Source organism: Notolepis coatsorum (genome assembly GCF_963971535.1).
Source record: "Notolepis coatsorum genome assembly, chromosome: 18".
Taxonomy (NCBI): Eukaryota; Metazoa; Chordata; class Actinopteri; order Aulopiformes; family Paralepididae; genus Notolepis; species Notolepis coatsorum.
In genome coordinates, this window is record NC_140182.1 from 52,752,406 (window position 1) to 52,775,872 (window position 23,467).

The 23,467-nt window shown below is 41.7% G+C and overlaps 1 protein-coding gene across 3 annotated transcripts in view; it reads left to right on the forward strand.

The window, feature by feature from the left end:
- spg11 (SPG11 vesicle trafficking associated, spatacsin) overlaps positions 1-23,467 on the forward strand; it is a 165,635-nt gene that overhangs the window by 16,896 nt on the left and 125,272 nt on the right. For all 3 annotated transcript variants that reach the window (XM_084334705.1, XM_084334706.1, XM_084334707.1), the window contains exons 9-10: positions 17,064-17,219; positions 21,000-21,178. In XM_084334705.1, the coding sequence (XP_084190831.1) occupies positions 17,064-17,219; positions 21,000-21,178 (335 nt within the window). The remainder of the gene's footprint in view (positions 1-17,063; positions 17,220-20,999; positions 21,179-23,467) is intronic.

Sequence of the window (23,467 nt, forward strand, 5' to 3'; positions counted from 1 at the left end):
GTCAGTATTTCCACTTGCTCTGTTGTTGAGTGCGCTACAACCATAGAGGGGGCGTTAGTTATGCAGATCAGCTCCTTGCTACATAGGATAGCGAGTCAAATCAGTGGCTTAGTTCCTGGGGGAGGATCTTGTCTCAACTGAATTGGAGCAATCCGCCAAAATGAGAATTAGAGACACAGACCCCATTGATACAAATCCCCATTGCTAGAAAACAATGCTAAACACTGGAAAAGGCCATTTATAAGACGGGTGACCTTTTAATATAAAATAAAATCTTGCTAAACGTTTATTCAACTTCAACTTGCTACTTGCTAGCTAACAGGAACTCGTTTGCAGACAGGAAAGTAACAAACATAATTGTCCGTGCGGAACCCTTATCCCCAACACATCGTTCCGTGGGTGAATTATTGTAATGTTCTGGGGTTTTGTGTGTCGCTCTAGTTGGGTGTTGTCCCCCCCCGGGAGATATGGGAGGACGGACCGGATGCTACATTGAAGCTAGCGTAGTGTTGTGTATGAAAAGGGAAGTATCAACTTGTAAAACCCCATATTGAGCTGGAAATAAAGCACCATACAGAAAAGGAAACTCCTCTTTCTTCCCTACATTACTCCATGACGGATGGCTACATTATGTTGATCCACCACAATAGAACACATTAAATAGCTTACATAAGTCAAACCAGCAACTAATGTTAGCTTTTTTTGTTTAGAAAAAACTCACACCAACTTATACAAGATACAAGATACATTTCTATGAGGCTGTAACTGTGGCGAGACTAAGCAAAAAAGACTAAATCGAGACTAAGCTCAGGGCGGTCAGGTGGCGTAGCGGAGATTGCATTCGTCACCAACGCTGGAGACGCTGGGTTCGCGTGTTTGAATCCAGCTCCCGGCGTTGTCACCAGCTTAGCTGGCCGTTCACACTAATACAATTGGCAGTATTAGGGGGTGGGGAAAGCTGGCGGGTGGGTCCTGGGCGTTGTGGACAGCGACCCCTACAGTTCGGTCGGGGCGCCTGCTCAGAGAGGGTAGGATCTGGAGAGAGGTAGTGCGGCCTCCCACACGTTACACTCTCCCAGTGAGAATCTGCGTGGCCAGGCTGGCTGCCGGCTGGCTGCACATGCGTCGGAGGAAAGCATGTGACAGTCTCCGGCCTCTCGGACCAACAGTAGGGGAAAGTGTGCAACAACCAGGAAGGGGGTTGGGAATTGGCATAACGACTAACAGTGGGATGGGAGAAAAAATCGGAAAAAGGAGGGAAAAAAAAGAGACTAAGCTCAGACTAAAATGCTCAGACCTGTAGTTGACTAAAACTGACTAAACGCAAAATAAATGAAGGTGACTAAATATGATAAACGAAAAAGAGCATTTGACACATGACTAAGACTAAAATAAAGAATAGCTGACGAAATTAACACTGGTTAGAGGTTAAGTATCTTGCTCAAGAAGACTTCAATAGCTGGGAGGTGTGGGAATCGAACCGGGAAACTTCCAATAGGGAGGTGTAGTGGTTACGTCATTTTTGTTTTTTCCTGTTCCACCCTCTGTTCCACTTAATGTATTTGCCCATTTCTAAAACGGTTCGTTTAAAACAAATAAAGCATGGACATTGGCATGGTGTACCTTTCTGTGCGTATTCATCCACAATCTATAGCTCAACATGAAAATATTCGCAATTTAATCGTAAAGGTAGCAAAATAACAACGTTTATGTTTTCGTTCGCTGGGAAACTACACTGCTATTTGGCGCTGCTTACTGACGTCACCACAGTGTAGACACCTGGCTTTAGTCGCAGACCTAGGATCAGATTCCCCTTACATTCGATAAGCTTAACAATTCGTACAATGGGAAAATAACTGACCCTGAATCTGTTGCTAGTATCTGTTTCACCCAACACCAGTTTATAGCCAACCACAATTTTTTTCTATATTTGTATTTATAATTTAAATCGTATAACCTTATTTCGCTGCATATTAAATCACTGTAAATACTAATGTAAATCATTGTTTTGTTGTACATATTGTGTATAGTTTATAACGTTATTGTTTTTTACATAACGTTTGTAAGGGCAACCTAACAAGAAATGTTGCCAGTGAGGGAATACTGGGTGAAGCTCTTTCCTACGCGTGATGCTTGTTGATAATAAAATGATGTCTTCTCCTTGGTTACTGTTGAGAGTTTTTATTACTACTTGCGGTGTGGACAAATATAAGCATACAAAATAAACTCAAAAGGTGACTCAATATAACTGAAAACAAACAAACGAGCACGGTAAAAAGATAGTGTGGCTTCCCTGTAATAATTACCCAATTTCTCTGCCGCTGCACACCTGTGAACACATACATATAGACTGCACCTGAGCGCACATGAGCCCCGCCTCCTGTGCCCACTGCCAGCTAATTGGTCAACACTTTCATGGTGACACGGTGCCTTCATACAATAACATAACGTCAGAAAATCATTAAATTGGCTACAACAACGTTAGTAGCTAGCTAGCTTGCTAGCCATTCCCGAAACTCCTCCACATGCCCCGATTTAAAATGGTTCTCTGCTCTTTGTATACTTTTGTCCTCACAAAGTATTCTGCCAGCGAACTTATGGACACGTCAGTAGTAGTTATAAGGTTTTTGAGCTTGTAACGTTAACGTTAGTTAGCTATCGTGGTATCAGCAGGCCGTGACGTGTAGCTAGCTAGCTTGCTAGCCAGCATGATGCGTGTGGGGTCATCCCTATGTTCCCCGGGTCCTATGTTCCCCGGGTTCTATGTTCCCCGCTTTTTTTTAAAGAAAGGGTCCTATGTTCCCCACTCCCGAAATAAAGGTTCTTTGTTCCCTGGTCCCGCCCGCTTCTGAACAAGGCTCTATGTTCCCCGCAGCTCGCCACCAAGGCTGCCTGTAAGAGTGCACCGGCTATTGGCACGTAGGCTAAGACGTAGGCATATCAAAGATAATATTGTAGCGTTCTGTCATACCGTCATTGAAGAATGAGGAGAATTTTATGTTTCTTTTGTGTCGTTTAATTCCAGACTCAACCGTTACATACAGGTCCAAAACGCTTGTTATGTCCACACAGCTGTTCTCTTGCGTGTAACCATGACAACAACATAACTTCCGGTGCCCCTCCTATATATCCCGGGGGGAAAACAACGCTATCGGGAAATGTCCGTCAGTCACTCGAGTATTTTAAAGTGTTATTGATTGTACGGTGTACCACAGTTTCATATTAATGTACCGTTTCATATTAATGTACTTATATACAGGCATTTATATACAGGTAAGATAAACAAAGTGGAGGAGTTCGGGGAGATATTGGCACAATGCGAGGTCAACTAATTTATTTATTACACAATACACCACATATTATCATTGTCTTTTGCATATCGTATAACGTTTATATCTTTAGGCATATAAGGATAGTAGAGCCATATGGAATCCGCGATCACGGAATCGCGGACGGAATCGCGGAATTGAGCAATAAAAATGGAATCAACTATAAAAATATATATATATATATATTTTTATTTTTTATTTTTATTTTTTTACCTTTTCTTTCTTTTATGTTGTGGGACTTGTACAGCACTTTGTTCAACTTTGTCAGTGCTGTAAAGTTTAAACCTTTTAAAATCGTAGACAAACAAAACACTTTGCTTTCATGAAATATTGTAAGCCGTCATTTGAGGCTTTATAAAAGCAGCACAATGAACACAAATCTGTCAGTGCCGAGTCCGACCTCATCTTAAATAACAAACAGCATTGCTTGTTCTAATTAACAAAGAGAGGCAGAGTTGATTTTGCAAAAATATATATATATATAATTTTTTTAATTTTATTTTCATATTCGAATCCCATGCCCATCGAACGAAGCTTCAAAGTATTTAAGACAGCCCTATTAAATGGACTGTTATATCTTATTAAATTGTGGACATTTATTCATTCCCACTTATTAGACACTATTTATGATGGTAAAATGAGCGTACAAAGCAAAATACAGAATTCTGAAATATTAAAACGGAAAAAAACGGAATTTGGAATTTTCTTTTATGGAATTTGGAAAAAAATTAAACAGATTTCATATGGCTCTAGGATAGCAGCCTTAGGGGTAGTATGTTCTGTAGGCTTAGAATCAACAATTAGTTGCAATGAAACACAGTATAATATAGAGCAATATGTATTGTAAAGTGCAAACAATGTGCAATGGTAAGAACAATCTACACAAGCTATGGGCTATATACACAGGTATACATTTTTACAAACAATATGGAAAGTAATACGACAAGTGGATTATTAATTGAAGATATTAGCAATCACTTACCTGTTTTTACAGTTTATGAGTGTAATTATAGGAAGAGGAGGGAGTCAAAGGAAATAAAATACAAGATAATAAGAACTGATGAAACGATATCTGCTTTCACAAATGAGTTATTGCAATGCAACTGGAAGAGTATATGTGATTAATCAGATGTTGACGAAGCTTATGGGTTATTTCTAGACAAATGTAAAGTCCTGTATGACAAACTGCCCACTGAAACAGTGTAGCAATAAGAACAAGTTGGCAGAAAATCTGTGGATGTCAAAAGGTATATAGATACTTTATATAGGATATTTATTAAAGACAAAACAAAAGAAGCAGAGTTAAAATATAAAAAATACAAAAACAAACTAATTCGTATTATGAGGAAATGCAAGAAGGATTATTATACCAAATTATTGAATACAAATAATGTTAAAGGAATATGGGACATATTAAATAGTATTATTAGAAATAAACCAACAAACCTAGCTTACCCTGACTATTTTACAGAAAAGGACAGAAAGATTACTCTTATAAATGAGGTAGAGGATGGGTTTAACAACTTTTTTGTTGATGTGGGACCAAAACTAGCCAATGAAATAGTCAACACTGGGAAGAGTTTTGCGGTGGAAGATTGTGGAGAAAGTAACCCTGCTTCAATATCTCTGGGATCTGTGGAGAAAGAGGACATTATTGAGATGGTAAACAAATGCATGAATAAAACCTCCACAGATGGGGATGACATTGATATGTCTTTGGTAAAAAATATTATTCAAGGAATTGTGAAGCCACTATCTCATATATTCAATTTGTTGTTCAAAATGGGAGCATTCCCTCAAAAAATGAAAATTGCAAAGGTTATACCATTATTTAAAGCTGGAGACAAGCATTTGTTTACCAATTATAGACCGGTATCCCTGCTATCACAGTTCTCAAAGATACTCAAAAAACGATATGTTGCAAGATTAGACACTTTTGTAGAAATCATCGGAAAGGAGAGACGCACAATTTCTATCTTGCGACAACACCAAGCAGTGTGTCATTTATTATATTTTTAGCACAAGTGACAGCTGTCAGATCTATGCCGTGCTAAACCCTGACAGCTCGTCGTCACCAAACGTTTTATCAATGACATTCTCTAAGCCCAACCCCCAAAACCAACCTCATTAAAGTGACAGTGCCCCATCAATACATCAAAACAATATAATGGTGAATTATGTCCATAGCACCCACTACATACGTCCCCCCAGAATTCATCATAACAAAAGAAGTCAATGAACAGGAGGGCGGAGAACTCTGCCATAACGGCTCCGCCTGACCCCTGTAGCGGCCGGCGCCGCTGTAGGGAAAACCTTAAGGGCCCTACGGCCACTCGGGCACAGGATAGGATAAATTGTCTGTGTCAAAGCAAGACAGACGTTGCTTCCCCTCAACACACAGTAAATTTCACTCAAACTGAGTACATTTTACTCAAACTGAGCAAAATGTATACTCAGTTTGAGTAAAATGTATACTCAGTTTGAGTAAAATTTACTCTGCGAAATTGACTGTGCATACACGGCTGGATAATTTCTCATCGATTCTCTCTTATTTTTGTGGAAATAATTGTAAATAAACAATAAATACTGTGTTCTGTTTAGTATGTTCCATACCTTTGTGAGTGCTTTTTTTCCACGCAATGCAGATATCATTATTGTTTATTGTTTAAAAGGATCCCCATTAGCTGCCACCTAAGTGGCGAGCTATAGTCTTCCTGGGCCCTCATTTATCAATGGTGCGTGAAAATAACTGTCTGGCTATTCAGCTATGAGGCGGGGCTCATGTGCGCTCAGGTGCAGTCTATATGTATGTGTTCACAGGTGTGCAGCGGCAGAGAAATTGGGTAATTATTACAGGGAAGCCACACTATCTTTTTACCGTGCTCGTTTGTTTGTTTTCAGTTATATTGAGTCACCTTTTGAGTTTATTTTGTATGCTTATATTTGTCCACACCGCAAGTAGTAATAAAAACTCTCAACAGTAACCAAGGAGAAGACATCATTTTATTATCAACAAGCATCACGCGTAGGAAAGAGCTTCACCCAGTATTCCCTCACTGGCAACATTTCTTGTTAGGTTGCCCTTACAAACGTTATGTAAAAAACAATAACGTTATAAACTATACACAATATGTACAACAAAACAATGATTTACATTAGTATTTACAGTGATTTAATATGCAGCGAAATAAGGTTATACGATTTAAATTATAAATACAAATATAGAAAAAAATTGTGGTTGGCTATAAACTGGTGTTGGGTGAAACAGATACTAGCAACAGATTCAGGGTCAGTTATTTTCCCATTGTACGAATTGTTAAGCTTATCGAATGTAAGGGGAATCTGATCCTAGGTCTGCGACTAAAGCCAGGTGTCTACACTGTGGTGACGTCAGTAAGCAGCGCCAAATAGCAGTGTAGTTTCCCAGCGAACGAAAACATAAACGTTGTTATTTTGCTACCTTTACGATTAAATTGCGAATATTTTCATGTTGAGCTATAGATTGTGGATGAATACGCACAGAAAGGTACACCATGCCAATGTCCATGCTTTATTTGTTTTAAACGAACCGTTTTAGAAATGGGCAAATACATTAAGTGGAACAGAGGGTGGAACAGGAAAAAACAAAAATGACGTAACCACTACACCTCCCTATTGGAAGTTTCCCGGTTCGATTCCCACACCTCCCAGCTATTGAAGTCTTCTTGAGCAAGATACTTAACCTCTAACCAGTGTTAATTTCGTCAGCTATTCTTTATTTTAGTCTTAGTCATGTGTCAAATGCTCTTTTTCGTTTATCATATTTAGTCACCTTCATTTATTTTGCGTTTAGTCAGTTTTAGTCAACTACAGGTCTGAGCATTTTAGTCTGAGCTTAGTCTCTTTTTTTTCCCTCCTTTTTCCGATTTTTTCTCCCATCCCACTGTTAGTCGTTATGCCAATTCCCAACCCCCTTCCTGGTTGTTGCACACTTTCCCCTACTGTTGGTCCGAGAGGCCGGAGACTGTCACATGCTTTCCTCCGACGCATGTGCAGCCAGCCGGCAGCCAGCCTGGCCACGCAGATTCTCACTGGGAGAGTGTAACGTGTGGGAGGCCGCACTACCTCTCTCCAGATCCTACCCTCTCTGAGCAGGCGCCCCGACCGAACTGTAGGGGTCGCTGTCCACAACGCCCAGGACCCACCCGCCAGCTTTCCCCACCCCCTAATACTGCCAATTGTATTAGTGTGAACGGCCAGCTAAGCTGGTGACAACGCCGGGAGCTGGATTCAAACACGCGAACCCAGCGTCTCCAGCGTTGGTGACGAATGCAATCTCCGCTACGCCACCTGACCGCCCTGAGCTTAGTCTCGATTTAGTCTTTTTTGCTTAGTCTCGCCACAGTTACAGCCTCATAGATGAAGCGTTTAGTATTCCTGGGCGCTTTGCCGCGACGCGCGCACGGTTATATCACGTCGTTTTAATTAATTGGGAACCCAGGCTGCTGTTCTGTTTTATGCCGCCAGGAGGCGCAAAGTCGCCCGGCGCGGCGGCGGTCTATTGATTATTGACTTCCTCATTCAACACTGTGTATCCGCGTCTGTGATTTGCCTAAACGTTATTATTTTGGTAACGTCTTATTTCTGACTACAGTACAGTATGTATTACTATCTATTACTACCTACTATGGGCCAGCCGTGTATAGGTGTAACAGAGTTATAATAGTTCAATGGTTGTGATGGCGGAGTTACAGTAGCGACGCGTCCCCTTCCTTTGCATATCGTTTTATTTACTACTACCTACACTATGCTGCTATGTCTACTATCTACTACTACTTTGTATCACAAACAGTACTGTATTTGCAAAACTGATATGTCATAAATGTATAGATGTACACTAGCAGTACTGTCTACCTGTATGTCATGTATGTCATTATGAATTGAAAATGGGGGACCCTGATGTAAACAAGACGAAAGTAAAAATAAAACGTTCAAACTGTTCCAACTTGTGTATTGTTTTCATAAAAGTTGACTAAGATTGTACTCTTGTATTTTGCACTGTACAGTATGTCACAGGTGAGCTTGCTAGCCATTTGATTGTTAACGTGATATAAAAAAAATAATCAATAATTGATTGATTGATTGAAAAGTTTATTAACAGATTGCAGAATGGGTACAGTACAGTACAGCTCAATACATACAATTGTTAAGGGGATGCAGACCAGAGAAAGACTTTCGTCTTGTTTACATCAGGGTCCCCCATTTTCAATTCATCATAACATATATGACATACATGACATACAGATAGACAGTACTGCTACATCTATACATTTATGACATATCAGATTTGCAAATACAGTACTGTTTGTGATACAAAAGTGTCCAGAAAAAGAGTGTATATACATTTGGCGTAGAAACTGTACATTGGAGGAGGGGGGGGGGGGGGGTGATCATACGGGTGATCATACAGAAAGCATCCTTGAAGCTGTCATTACAAACAAAGTTTTAGTTTTGAATCACTTCTCTTGTAACACAACTCCTGGTCTACAGTTCTCCTGGTACAGTGTGTAAACCCATCTTAGGTCCCGTCATCTATTAACAGTCTATACTGTAGTTGAGGGGAACCTGTGTCAGAAACAAAAACAAAATTACAAACATCTCAAAACAATCTGGTCAGACTACTGCTTGACCTTACTCCTAGAACCCACCTCACCCCTGCCCACTTTGACAACCTAGGATGGCTTAGAGTAGACACAACTTGCAATGGGCCTGGTCTACAAGATACACTACACGACCAAAGTACCCATGTACATGTCAAAATACTTCCCACTTTCAAAAACACTCTCAAAAAACACCTACGGGAGACTGCAATTCTAAACTGGCCCCTGTAAATGTCCTAACACAACCCCCCCCCCCCCCCCCCCCAATGTACAGTAAATGACCAAGTATAATAATAATAACTTTGTTTTATATAGCGCCTTTCAGAGGACCCAAGGTCGCTTTACATAGGGGGGGGGGGGGGGAGATGACAAATTAACAAACATAGTGGACAGACACAACATATACATATAAAGTGAGAAAGTTAGGGGTTGAAGGCCAAGTTGAAGAGGTGGGTTTTGAGCAGTTTTTTAAATTAGTCCAGAGTTGGGGCGGTGCAGAGTTCTGCTGGGAGGGAGTCAATATTCCAATGTACAGTTTTGCTTGTTCAGTTGTACAGTGTCCCCCACCCACTCTTCCTACCCAACCTGTGAACCTGATGTAAACAAGACAATTTTTCTGTTTGATATCTCAATGTTTTGTAATAAAAAAAATATTCTGATTGGACAAGAGATAACAATTATTTGCATCTTTATTGTAACAAATGTATGAACAGTCAGCAATAGATGTCAAATGATTTACAGTAATATCAAGTAACAAGTGACTTATATCTCGACCATTAGCCAATGGAAATGCATCTTCAGAAATAAGATCAGATAAACAAGACTGACACAAAACTGATGAATGATGAAATGAGCACATAAAGTGCAGACATACTATAAAATCCTATCTACATGGGTGTTCCAGGTTAGTGTGTTATCGACAAAAATCCCAAGATATTTATATGAAGAGACCTGTGAGATGGACTGTGTGTGGATGACCACAGGCCTGTGGTCCCCAACACCTCTGGGGTCAAACACCATCTCCCCAGTCTTCTTAACATTTAAAACCAGACAGTTATTGTCGCACCAGTTTTTAAAACCTCTGGATTTCCAAATAATAGTCAGCTATGGTCGGGCTGAAAATAACGTTAGATTCCTCTTACCGTTCGCCGATGAGACTGGAGGAAAAATATTCCAATTATTTGACGTCGATCTGCTAGATCCATTTCCCTTTTGTATGATGCAATAAACGCCGAAATCATATTGATTATTGCGTTTAGAAAGCGATCCCAATACACTCGATTGTGTCTCTTGATCCACGTTACAAGATATTACTACTGGAGGATTCTCCCAGATGCACAGAGCGCCACTTCCGATTTGGCTTGGAGTGTAACTCGCCTGAAATCCACCAGGGGGCGGTATTGAGGCGTTACAATATCAGAACAGGGTCCAGCTGCGTCCCGGAGGGAGGCTGGATGAATTATGAATGCCATGGCGAAAAAATTAAATATTGATCCCAAAAACGAGTTAACTCGTTTCTGGTGCACAACGCATGGCAATAATGTGTATACTCGTTTTTGGCGCACAATGTGTTAACAGGCGAGCCACAAATGTGAAAGCATTCATGTGACATGTTATGTGTTGGCGTTAGAGAATGTAAAATATTTTATCCTCTAGTGGCCATTTTTGTTTTTGAGGACTGCATACTTTCTTTGCAAAGCTTAGCTTTATCCTTTATACTTATAGCACATGCATGAGCCTGGTCTCCTTTGAAAGGTAACATTCTGAAGTTACTAAAGCTAGTGCTAATGAAATAGAGTAACAGAGGTTTGAACTTGAACTTGAACTTGTACTCGCATTTCTTTTTAGTGGTTGCCAGATTCCTGTTTTTAAGTTCCAGCATAGAGGTATGAGCTGGATAACACAGCGTTTCCATAGCCTGAAGTCTTATGTAGTACAGGTCCAAATTTGATAGAAGTCCATAAAAAAATAAAAGCGTGAAAATCCAAAATGGCTATCCACCTCCATGCGGTCTGAAGCTTCACTCACAACTAATTTCCGCTCGTCAACTTTCACCTACTTCCCCCACTCGCACCCAGCAGGGCGCTACAGTGCGAGCATTTCACTCGCATATGCCCCTAAAAGTTGATTTGTGCGAACTGGAAAAATTATTTAGGAGCACAGTGTGCAAGTAATCGTTTTGTGTAGTGAGTGTGTCAACTCGCAATTGTCATTTCATAATAGACAGAGTAGCACGGACCAGCTTTGTAACAACTCATCTCGCAGGTCATGCTGTTTCTATGTGCAACGAAAACTCTGCAAGCAACACTAACATGCTTTGCATCCTCGCCATTCCTGTATACCCACGTTGCACTAAAAACCTTAACTACTGTAATGTTATCTGCTAACTCTAACTAAGCTAGGTAACTACCATATTTTGATTTCCAAAAAAGAGGACATGCTGGCCCCAGCCTCGAGATACATGATACTCAAAGTTTACTCAAATATGCCTTATTGTTAAAAGTATGCCTCCTCTGTATGGATAGAAAATTATTATTTATATTATTTTATATAACACAATAATATTTCTCTATAACCAAAGACACACCAAACCAAAGTTACTCAACAATCAACATGCTTTATTATGCCTAAAATGATCTCTCTGACAAATCTCAATGGCACAAGAATAACTTAAAAATGAACCTGTAACAAAATAATAGCTCTCTTTTCAAGTCTTACTGGACAACAATAAACAAAGAAATATGAAATAATGTTCTAAATAATACCTCTTCTGTAGAAAATCCAGCTTTAACAAATGATCTCTGTATCTTTTCAATGTAAATAATAAAACAGTATCCTCACAAAGATACTAAGCTAATTATTTTTAAAGTGCACTATGCAGTTTTGCAATTGTACATTTGCATAACTTTCCATTAGTGAACATGACATATTTATTACCTGTTTATTACATAAATCAAACCAAAAACATTTTGAGGCACCATGAACCAAATATAAGGCTACTAAGAGTCTGGTAATGTCTTTTTTCTGTAGCTGTTGTATAAAATGCAAACGCATTTTCAGCATCCTCTGTTTTCCTGGGTCTAACAAGTTTCAAGTTTCAAGTTTCTTTAATAGTTGTCATACAGAAGTACAGAATACTTTTATACAAAATGCTTCTTACTGTTATGCTCCAGAGACTGTGCTAGACAAGATAAGTATGAAATAAAATAGTATAGCATGTAAAATAGAAGTAAAAATAGAGGTCACAGTGTTCAGTATAGACATATGTACAATGTTCGATGCAGAATAGAAGTAACTGAGTTACCATACGATATACAATATACTATGCAATGTATAGTATATTGTACTATACTGTACTATACAATACTATATAGTGCAAAGCAGAAATGGGATGAGGTACAATTTAGGTACAATTTACAGTAAGGTGTACGAGTTGTAGTGCAAATCCTTTACCAATAAATATAAAGTGTGTTTAGGTGATCTAAAGTGTCGAGAGTGGGTGCTGCAGTGTGTTGTTTGTTTAAAGTGAGTGTGTGCGTGTGGATGTGTGTGCTGTGTGCATTTGATGGTTGTTGCATAGTGTTTATTGTTCGTTGAGCAGCCTGATGGCCTGGGGATAGAAGCTTCTTCTGAGTCTTTCTGTGCTCGCCTTGAGACTCCGGTATCGCTTGCCTGACCGCAGCAGTTCAAAGAGGCAGTTGTTTGGGTGGCTGGAGTCCTTGATGATTCTCTTAGCCTTACCCCTGCACCGCTTGTTGTAAATGTTCTGGAGGGTGGGAAGCCCCCCTCCAATTGTGCGTTCGGCTGAACGTGTCACTCTTTGTAGTCTGCTTCGGTCTTGTGCAGTGCTATTCCCAAACCAGGAGGTGATGTTGCCAGTCAGCATGCTCTCTATTGTACATGAGTAGAAGTTCTTAAGGATCTTCTGACTGACTTGGAACTTCCTTAGGCGCCTGAGGAAGTAGAGGCGTTGTCGTGCCTTCTTCACAACACTGTCAATTTGTGTGGTCCATGTCAAGTCCTCGGATATGTGGGCTCCGAGGTACTTGAAACTGTTCACTCTCTCAACCGGTGCCCCGTCGATGCTGAGGGGGCTGTAGTCCCTGACCCCCGACCTCCTAAAGTCCACAATCATCTCCTTTGTTTTGCTGACGTTCAGGGAGAGGCTGTTCTCCTGGCACCATCCCGCCAGGACCTTGACCTCTTCCAGGTAGGCCCTCTCATCGTTTGCAGAGATCAGGCCCACCACTACTGTGTCGTCAGCAAATTTGATGATTGTGTTGTTACTCCGCTGAGCCACACAGTCATGTGTGTACAGGGAGTAGAGGAGGGGACTCAGAACACAGCCCTGGGGGGCCCCTATGTTGAGGGTGATGGATGAGGAGGTGCAGTTGCCTGCTCTCATCACTTGGGGTCTGCCCGTCAGGAAGTCCAAGACCCACTGGCAGAGGTCATAGTTCAAGCCCAGGTCCCTGAGCTTGGCTATGAGTTTGGAGGGGACTATGGTATTGAATGCCGAGCTGTAGTCGATGAATAGCATTCTCACATAGTTCCCCTTCCTCTTGTCCAGGTGTGATGCTGCTGTGTGCAGCACATGGGCTATGGCGTCCTCCGTGAACCTGTTGGGGCTGTATGCAAATTGCAGGGGGTCCAGGTTGATGGGGAGGGAGGAGCAGATGTAGCCCTTTACTAGCTTCTCAAAGCACTTCATGGCTATGGAGGTGAGAGCTATAGGGCGGTAGTCGTTGAGGCAAGCAGGCTTGGATTTCTTAGGTACAGGGATGATAGTGGACTTCTTCAGGCAGGTGGGGATGACAGCCTGTTCTAAGGACAGGTTAAATACTGTATGTCAGTGAATACCGGGGCCAGTTGGTCGGCACAGACTTTTAGGACGCGGCCGGGGATGCCGTCCGGTCCTGTTGCCTTCCTGATATTCACTTTTTTTTTTTATCCACTTTTTCTCCCATTTTCTATATTTTCTCCCATCCCAATTTCGTATCATCCAATTCAACCCTCCCCTGTCACGAACGCTGTTTCTTGCCTCCCACAAGCCGGCTGCAATGTGGACTAAGTCATACATAGCACAAGTCCCCTCCGGTACTTGAGGTAACAGCAGTCTCATCTTTTCACCTGCGCAGCTCGATCTCTCAGTGGCGAGGAGTAACGCGTGGGAGGCTCACGCTGCCCCGACACTTCCTGATTCTACTGCGCAGGCGCACCAACCGACCTGTAGGAGTCGCTGTCCACAACGCCCGATCCCCACCCATCAGTTTCCCACCCCCTAATACGGCCAATGTGTATTAGTACGGACGACCAGCTAAACTGAAAGCAATGTGGAGCGCTGGGATCGAACAGGCGATCCCAGCGTCTCCGCATTCGTGGCGAGCGCCTTGCCCACTACGCCACGTAGCCGCCCCTGATATTCACTTTTTTAAAGGTCCACCTCACCTCATGCTCCGTTACCCTGAACACTGAGTCTCCATTAGCAGACCCCCCCCCCCCCTCATTGCCGTGGCTTGTAGGCTGGTGTTGTTATTACCAGCCTCAAACCTTGCATAGAAGGTATTGAGATAATTTGCTAAGGAGATGTCACTTTTCAGTTTGAGGGAGGTGCCTTTGTAGTCTGTCGTCGTTTTGAGGCCCTGCCACATAGCTCTGGAGTCAGCCTGTTCAAACTGAAGTTCAATTTTATCCCTGTAGCGCCGTTTTTCCTCTATTACTTTGCCTCTATTACCTCTATTACTAACAAATAATTTGGTCAACTTTGCAAACAAACTCTCGCCTTGCACAGCTTTAAAAAAAAATAATTCTGTGTCCATGTGAGTTTTAATCTTAACAGGTGTGGTACCCTGTCGGGCCGCCATGCCCGTGCGCGGAACGCACGCAAGTCACAGCACTTTGCGAGCCTCTAGCGGCTCGGGGCTACATTTTTCGCCATACATATAACATTATACCATTCGAAAGATCTATTTGTTGCCTTTCGAATGCCACCTCACTCGTCGACCAATTCTGTGTCTCGGTTCTCGAGTTACATGACGATATGTCAGGCGAGCGTCTTTTTACACACTGCAGGTCTTTGAAACCCGGACATTTTCATTAATTTATAAATAAATAAAAACAGACGCCCCATACAAGGCGTGAAAAGAGGACATGTCCGGGCAAAATAGGACGTTTGGTCACCCTAAACTAAGCTAACCTGCAGTGCTAACGCTAACTACTGTAAGCTATCACTGGGAACGCATAGTGAGGGAAGGGGGGGCTGAGAGTCTCTGTGTGTGTGTGTCTCGCTCTCTCTCCCTCTTCCTCTCTCTACATCTCTCTCTCCTGAACCGTATACGGGCCGTTGCGTGTTAAGAGGATTTATGGTCATTTATTTATATGAATATTATTACGTTAACAAGGCAGTTAGTGTATGTATATATAGTAGGCTACTTTTACTTTTAATAATTAAGTTTTAGAGGACTTTTACCAGAGCGCTGTTCTATCAGGGTATTACCAAAAACAGTGGTATTATTACTTACATTTACATTTACATTTAGTCATTTAGCTGACGCTTTTATCCAAAGCGACTTACAAGTTCTGTACGACAAGACAGCAAGAAGGGTACAACTCTATCAGCTGAGTAACAATGTTCATCAAGTGTTGCGTGTTACAGTGTAGGTTAGTTTATTAGGACAAGTGCATGACAGTAAGGTTAGTCAGGGTTAGATTTTTTTTTTTTCATTTCATTTCAGATAATGGTTGAAGAAGTGAGTCTTTAGTCGACGGCGAAAGATTGGACGGGATTCGGCTGTCCTAACTGGGATGGGTAGTTCATTCCACCATTGTGGGGCAAGGACTGAGAATAGGCGGCTTCTCTTTGATGACCCTCCGGGAGCTTGGATAGGAGTAGGTCTGAGGCGGCCAGAAGATGCAGAGCGTAGGGGTCTTGAGGGTGTGTAGTTAGAGACCATTGACCGGAGGTAGGCGGGAGCGGTTCCCTTTGCTGCACGGTATGCTAGGTCGAGGGCCTTGAAGCGGATACGTGCAGCAATGGGGAGCCAGTGCAGGTCCCTAAGAAGTGGGGTGACATGGGCCGACTTCGGTAGGTTTGATATCAGGCGGGCCGCTGCGTTTTGAATGAGTTGAAGAGGCTTGGTGGCAGTGGCCGGGAGGCCAGCTAGCAGTGCGTTGCAGTAGTTGAGGCGGGAGATGACTGTTGATTGGACGAGGAGTTGGGTGGCTTCTTTTGTCAGGAAGGGGCGTATCCTTCTGACGTTGCTCAGCAACTTAGCAAACAAGCTTTTAATTTCTTCCACCAATGCAATAGATTTTTCAATGGCAATAATCTGTGTTTCCCACTTTCCCACATACACCTCACCAGCTGTCAGCTATAGAGCAGGGCTCAAAGTTCTGATGACTGAGGGCCAATCTAGGGACCCAACATTGGATTGAGGGCCGCCCAAGAAAATGAACACAAAGATCATTCGTAATCTGTCTCACGAGTCATACACAACTCGCTTCATGCCTAGTTTCCATGCAATCAGTAGCCTAGCAAGCTTTCAACAAGCTGTCATTCCTAACTTGACAGTTTAGCCCACGGTTTTACCTTCTTAAAAGAAAAATACTGTGTGATGTTGTAGGTTGGTTTAAAACTCTATTGGACCAAATAGAACATTTATACCCTAACTTCATCGCGGGTCGCCAGAAACATTACCGAGGGCCAATGTAGCTTCGTCTCCTGTATACAAAACAAATGTCTGATGCATTTAATCCCATTTATTTCTGTGACTATTGTCATGGCTTGTTAGCCAGCTCCCTAGTTAGCGAAAGCTACAGCATTGACTGCCTAAATGGCTAACTGGCTAGTGAGCGAACTGCCCTGGCCGGTCACAGTCTGTTTTGTCTCATAGTCTTACTCTTGTCCTCTCTCTCCCTCAAATCCCTCACACACACACATTTTGAAACTAAGAAAGCTTGATTTTAACACAACAAGGTGTTCTATTCTATAAATTATATAGTAATACATTTAATATTGAAACCCCAAAATTATTCATGTACTTTGTATGTCCTTGTCTTTGAATAGCCCATAATGATGATAATGTATTTTTCTCAGATGTGCAGGAGTTGTGTGCAGCCCTGGACCTGTTGTGTTCTGCTATCAGGGAGACGCACACAGAAGGCCAGAGCAGACAGTTCTCAGAGCAGCTGCTCAACATCACCCTGAGCTTCCTCAGCACGCAAGTCTGCAGCGCACTGTCCAGCACACACAGTAAGACAACACTAACACTACATATTATTACACACAGTAAGACAACACTAACACTACATATTATTACACACGGTAAGACAACACTAACACTACACTACATGTTATTACTAAGGCTGTCAAAGTTAACGTGTGTGTGTGTGTGTGGTGTGTGTGTGTGTGTGTGTGTGTGTGTGTGTGTGTGTGTGTGTGTGTGTGTGTGTGTGTGAGAGAGGGGGGTGTGGGTCCTCAGCCCTTGTGTGGGTGAATGTAACAAGTTCCTAACATTTCTTTCCCCTATTATTTCATGCACACTTTATTCATTGTTTTAAATTATTATTTTCTTTTAAGTTATTTTGTGCATCACTCTGTTTTGAATTTTATGCAAATTTGCAATGCATGAGGGTCACCCTTTTGTGTTAAATGGCTGCATAAAGCAAGCATTTGTTGACTCATGTTGATAAGAGTATTACAACTTAAAAAATATCAATTTAAGGTAGATTTAGAACAGATAAAAAATATGTGATTAATTTGCGATTAACTATGGACAATCATGCGATTAATCAGATTAAATATTTTAATCGATTGACAGCCTTAGTTATTACACACAGTAAAACAACACTATACTTCATGGTATTACACACAGTAAGACAACAGTAACATTACACAACATGGTATTACACACTGTAAGACACCACTAATACTACACTACATGTCATTACACACAGTAAGACAACACTGCAAGTGTTTACTCTCTAGCACACACAGTAAGACAACACTAACACTACATTACATAATATTACACACAGTAAGACAACACAACACCAAACAACATGTCATTACACACAGTAGGACAACACAACAATACACTACACTCTCTAGGACACACAGTAAGACAACACAACCATACACTACATTCTCTAGTGCATACAGTAAGACAACACTACACTACATGTTATTGCTCACAGTAAGACAACAGTAACGCTACACTACATGTTATTACACACAGTAAGACAACAGTAACACTACACTACATGTTATTACACACAGTAAGACAACAGTAACACTACACTACATGTTATTACACACAGTAAGACAACACAGCAATACACTACACTCTAGTACACACTGTAAGACAACACTAACACTACATGTTATTGCACACAGTAAGACAACACAACAATACACTACACTCTCTACTACAGTAAGACTACACTAACACTACATGTTTTTACACACTAAGACAACACTAGACTACACTGCATGTTATTATACACCGTAAGAGAACAACATCACCCCCATCGTTGTTTCCCTGCACTGGCTCCCGGTAAACTCCAGGATAAATGTCAAGGTCCTGGTGTTTGCCTAGTGAGAGCCACCCAACGGCTCCAAAGAAATAAGACAACGACCTTGAGGCAGTCATTGCCAAGGTGACAAGCTCTAAGACAGACGGAACAATAACACAACCTAACTCTGATGACGTCAAGCCAATAGATCCGACTGGATCGGATCACAGAGAACATCCACAGCTCTACCCCACTAAGCAGGATGACAGAAGAGACCATGGAACTATCAGCCCCCTCGCCACCAACAACCCTAAAATGCAGAAAAAAAGTCAAGTGACAAAATCTCTCCATGGTTAAATAAATAAATAATAAGCAGTGTTGGTCAGACTAATAATCTGTACAGCTGCTGAATGAAAATGGAGGAAAACCAAGCTCACAGTCCACTGCGATATATATAAAGAAGCCATGACTGCCTATAACAAAGAAATACGAGTGTCAAGAAAGGGCTGTTTTTCTAAGATTATCACAGAGAATGCTGGAAACTCTAGAATATTATTCTCAGCCATCGACCAGCTACTCAACACCCCTCCACAGTCATCTGCATCAAAATGTGAAGAACTTGCATTATTCTTCCAATAACAAAATAACTTCAATTAGAGCCAGCATTAGTGCTGATACAAACATGGACACCATCAGCAAACCCTGCAAAAAAGTAACTATAGGAAAAATGTGCTTGCATTATCAACTGAGCTTTACAAAACTGTCATGGAATGTAACTCCTCCACTTCCTGTATTGACCCTACACCCACAGAATTTGTTTAAGCAAATATTCAAGAGTATTTCAAGTCATAAATATTATAAATACATCGCTTCTGACAGGCATTTTCCCAGATGCATTCAAAACAGCCGTCGTAAGACCCTTACTAAAGAAACCCAAACTAGACAGTAATGTACTGACCAACTATAGGCCGATATCCAACCTCCCATTCATCAGCAAGATACTTGAAGAAATTGTCTCAATACAAATAAACTCCTTTCTCAAAGAAAACAACATCTTGGAGGAATTTCAATCACACACCACAGCACTGAAACTGCTCTTACTAAAATAATTAGTGACCTCAGAATAAACTTGGATGCAAATAAAGTCTCAATTCTCGTCCTATTAGATCTAAGCGCAGCGTTTGACACGATCAACCATGATATCCTAATAAATGGTCTAGAAAAGTTAGTTCGTCTTTCTGACTATGTATTGAACTGGTTCAGAACATATATCAAAGGGAGAAGATTTTACGTCAGGCTTGGAGATCATTCACCTACTTCGGAGTTCCACAAGGGAGCTGCTTTGGTCCATTATTATTCTCACTATACATGCTGCCACTTGGAGACATCATTAGAAAACACAATGTATGTTTCCATAGCAGATGACACACAATTGTACATCTCCACTGAACCAAACGATCACACAGCTATTAACTCCATTTCTGCCTCATTTTTTATTTTTTTTATTTTCAATCAATCAATTGATTGATTGAACATTTTATTAACAGATTGCAGAATGGGTACAATACAGTACGGCTCAATACACACAATTGTTAAGGGGATGCAGACGAGAGAGACTTTCGTCTTGTTTACATCAGGGTCCCCCATTTTCAGTTCATAATTAATTGTAAGTAAGGGTGCAATCCATTCTTTGTGGATCCCGCCCTATGTCTTCGGTATAGCAAAATGATTATCAACATCACAACCAGCCAGAATGGTCATAACATCAGAAATGGATTCCCCATCCTAGAATCATGCAAAATGGATGTGTTACAACATGTGTATTTACTCTCGGAAACTAAAAAGTTAGTATATGCAAATTAACACATGTATTATATGGTAATGCATAATTTGCATGGTTAAACATAACATTTCAGAAAACGTCAAAATTAAAACATTCTTTGTTATGGAAATATAAATTGGGGAAGTTTCATAGCGATATCTATTCTTTTATTTGTTTGGCCTATTCACCTTAAGTCGAAGGCAGACATTTTTTATTTGGCGACTGGCCATTTCACCCGCTGTGGCGGATCATCACCTCTGTGATTTTTCATGTCCAGGGACCCCTTGACTTAGTCCAAGTGAGAAATTGTGTCAACCCCAAATTGCGAGCAGGACTTTATGGCAGCTACAGGAGTTCATAGGGAAAATAGTGTCTTTCCCAGCGGAACACAAGTTACTTAATGTTACACAAGGCTCATGCTTAGCTTGCTAATGAAAGATGTTATTTCAACAAATGTATTCCCAAATTATTGAAGACTTATGTGACCAGTAAGTAGGTACCCCCCCCTCTCTCTCTAGCCAAACGTTACACCATGAAAACTAACTGGATGATGATAAATATTTCACTTCATTAGCTGAAATATTTAAAAATCATTACGTGTGCTTTAAGCCATTCTCAGGGCACAAGGGTTTATTAAAAATGAAAGCACAGATCAGATGAAGCAGAATGTCAGTGGTTAATTCTGTGTCTCCACAGTGCTGGATGGGAGCCTGCAGCAGTGTGTGGAGATCCTGGACGGCTACATCACAGAGTTGAGGAGCTTGATGAAGAGGTACCCCTGGCCTCCTGGAGCTCACGCTCCTCCCTCTGTTAATTCACACACTCCTGACACAGAGAGGCGAGGCCAAGATGAGTGGAACTTTCTCACTACAGAGGTGAGAATAGGACACTGCAAACACAAGGCCCAATCTGTAATGTATGTTTTTGATCATATATATGTTGGCTAGTATGCATGTGGAGTTTGACTTTTAGATAGAAAATGAGCTTTGTGTTTTTACATTCATAACTTATAATAATAATATAATCATCGCTGTTCCTCTGCTATAATGTAACACTACGATATGCAGCTACTGTAGCTAAACAAATCTTTGTAAATGTTTTGATCTCTTGATTCTCTAGTGGTGGGGCAACCCATTTCTTAATCACATTTGATTACAGACTGCACCTTTAACACTGTTGTTTTTGTGTGATATCTTGTTATACTGCCTCTCACCACTGTATGCTGTCATTGAACAAGAACACGGCATAGATGGAAACATTGTTGCATGGTTTGAACCAACACAAAGTGTCATACAGTAAGGCAAACATATTATAATCAAAACACATTGATCTCATTCTGACCTTTGACAAGTCCAGGATCTCCAATAAAGGGGTTATAGCATGCGGGTTAAGCGATCATTATAGGATATTCTGTACCCGCAAAAAGCTAAAACAAAAGGCCGGCTGTCACAAAACAGTCACAACTAGGGACCTCAAAACCTACTCTAGCAAGGCCTTTAACCAAGAACTGGAGAGCCTGGACTGGTCAGATGAGCTCAGTGGTACACTAGTTGAAGAAACATGGCTTGGATTCAAAACCAAATTCACAACAATACTTAACAACATGGCCCCCCTAAGAACCACCAGGGTTAAAAATCGCGCTGAGCCATGGATGCACACTGAAATACTGACCGCTATGAAAACCAGAGACAAAAAATGCTCTGAACTTCATAAAAGTCAGACAAAGCTTGCCAAAAGCTCAAACAGTGAACTCCAAGCCCACGTGGTTGAACTCAAAATACAAAGAAACAGACGATGTAAACACCACGATCAAATCCGCAAAAAAATCAATGACAAAACTGAGGAAAACAAAAACAAACCCTGTGAACTTTGGAAATGACTCAACAACCAACTAGCCTGCAGCGGCTAGGTGGTGTAGTGGGCAAGGCGCTCGCCATCAACGCTGGAGACGCTGGGTTCTAATCCAGCTCTCTGCGTTGCTATCAGCTTGGCTGGTCGTTCATACTAACACAATTGGCAGTGTTAGGGGTGGGAAAGCTGATGGGTGGGTCCTGGGCGTTGTGGACAGCGACCCCTACAGTTCGGTCGGGGCGCCTGCACAGCGAGGGTAGGATCTGGAGGGAGGTAGTGTGACCTTCCACACGTTACACTCTCCCGGTGAGAATCTGCGCTGCCAGGCTGGCTGCCGGCTGGCTGCACATGCGTCGGAGGAAAGCATGTGACAGTCTCCGGCCTCCCGGACCAACAGTAGGGGGGAGTGCGCAACAACCAGAAAGGGGGTGGGGAGGGGGGGGATAAGTAATAATAAAAAAAAAAACTAGGCTGCAGCAAAAAACTAAAAACCAGATTTATAAACATAAAGACAGAAAACGCTCTCATCACAGACAAGCTGGATGTGGCCAAATACCTAAACATATTCTTTACAAACATAGCCACAACACTGGTTAATAAACTACCCTCCCACTCAGGGCATTTTGGGGTAGAACACATCATAGCCTACTACAAAAACCTAGGGGTCCGCAAAGACGACTTCAAACTGGAAATGGTAACAACAGGGCCACTGGCCATGACAATATCCCCTCTAAATTCCTCAGAGACTCAGCAGCTGCCATCACCCCAGTCATCACACACATAATAAACCTCTCCATAAAACAGGGACATGTCCCCAAAGACTTCAAAATTGCGAGAGTGACCCCCCCTGCATAATAAAGGCAGCAAATTAGACCCAGGCTACTACCGCCCTGTTTCTATTCTTACTGTACCTGCATCTCGAAAGTCATGGAACAAATTGTCTATGAACAGGTCGAAATGTACCTCGCGGGGAAAAAAGCTAATCTACGAATTCCAATCTGGCTTCAGAACATCCCACTCCACTGACGCATGCCTTCTCTATTTGAACGACCACATCAAACAAGAGGTGGACGTGGGCAAATACTGCGCCATGGTCATGCTGGACCTACAAAAGGCCTTTGACACTGTCAATCACTCCATTCTGATTGACAAGCTAAAAGCAATTGGTTCTGATAGTCTATCAGTGAGCTGGATGCAATCCTACCTGGAGGGGAGAGAACAGATGGTAGAGGTAAACAGTACCCTATCCCCCCCCTCCCAGTGAGCTGTGGTGTTCCACAAGGAAGCATACCTTTACTGTTCCTAATTTATGC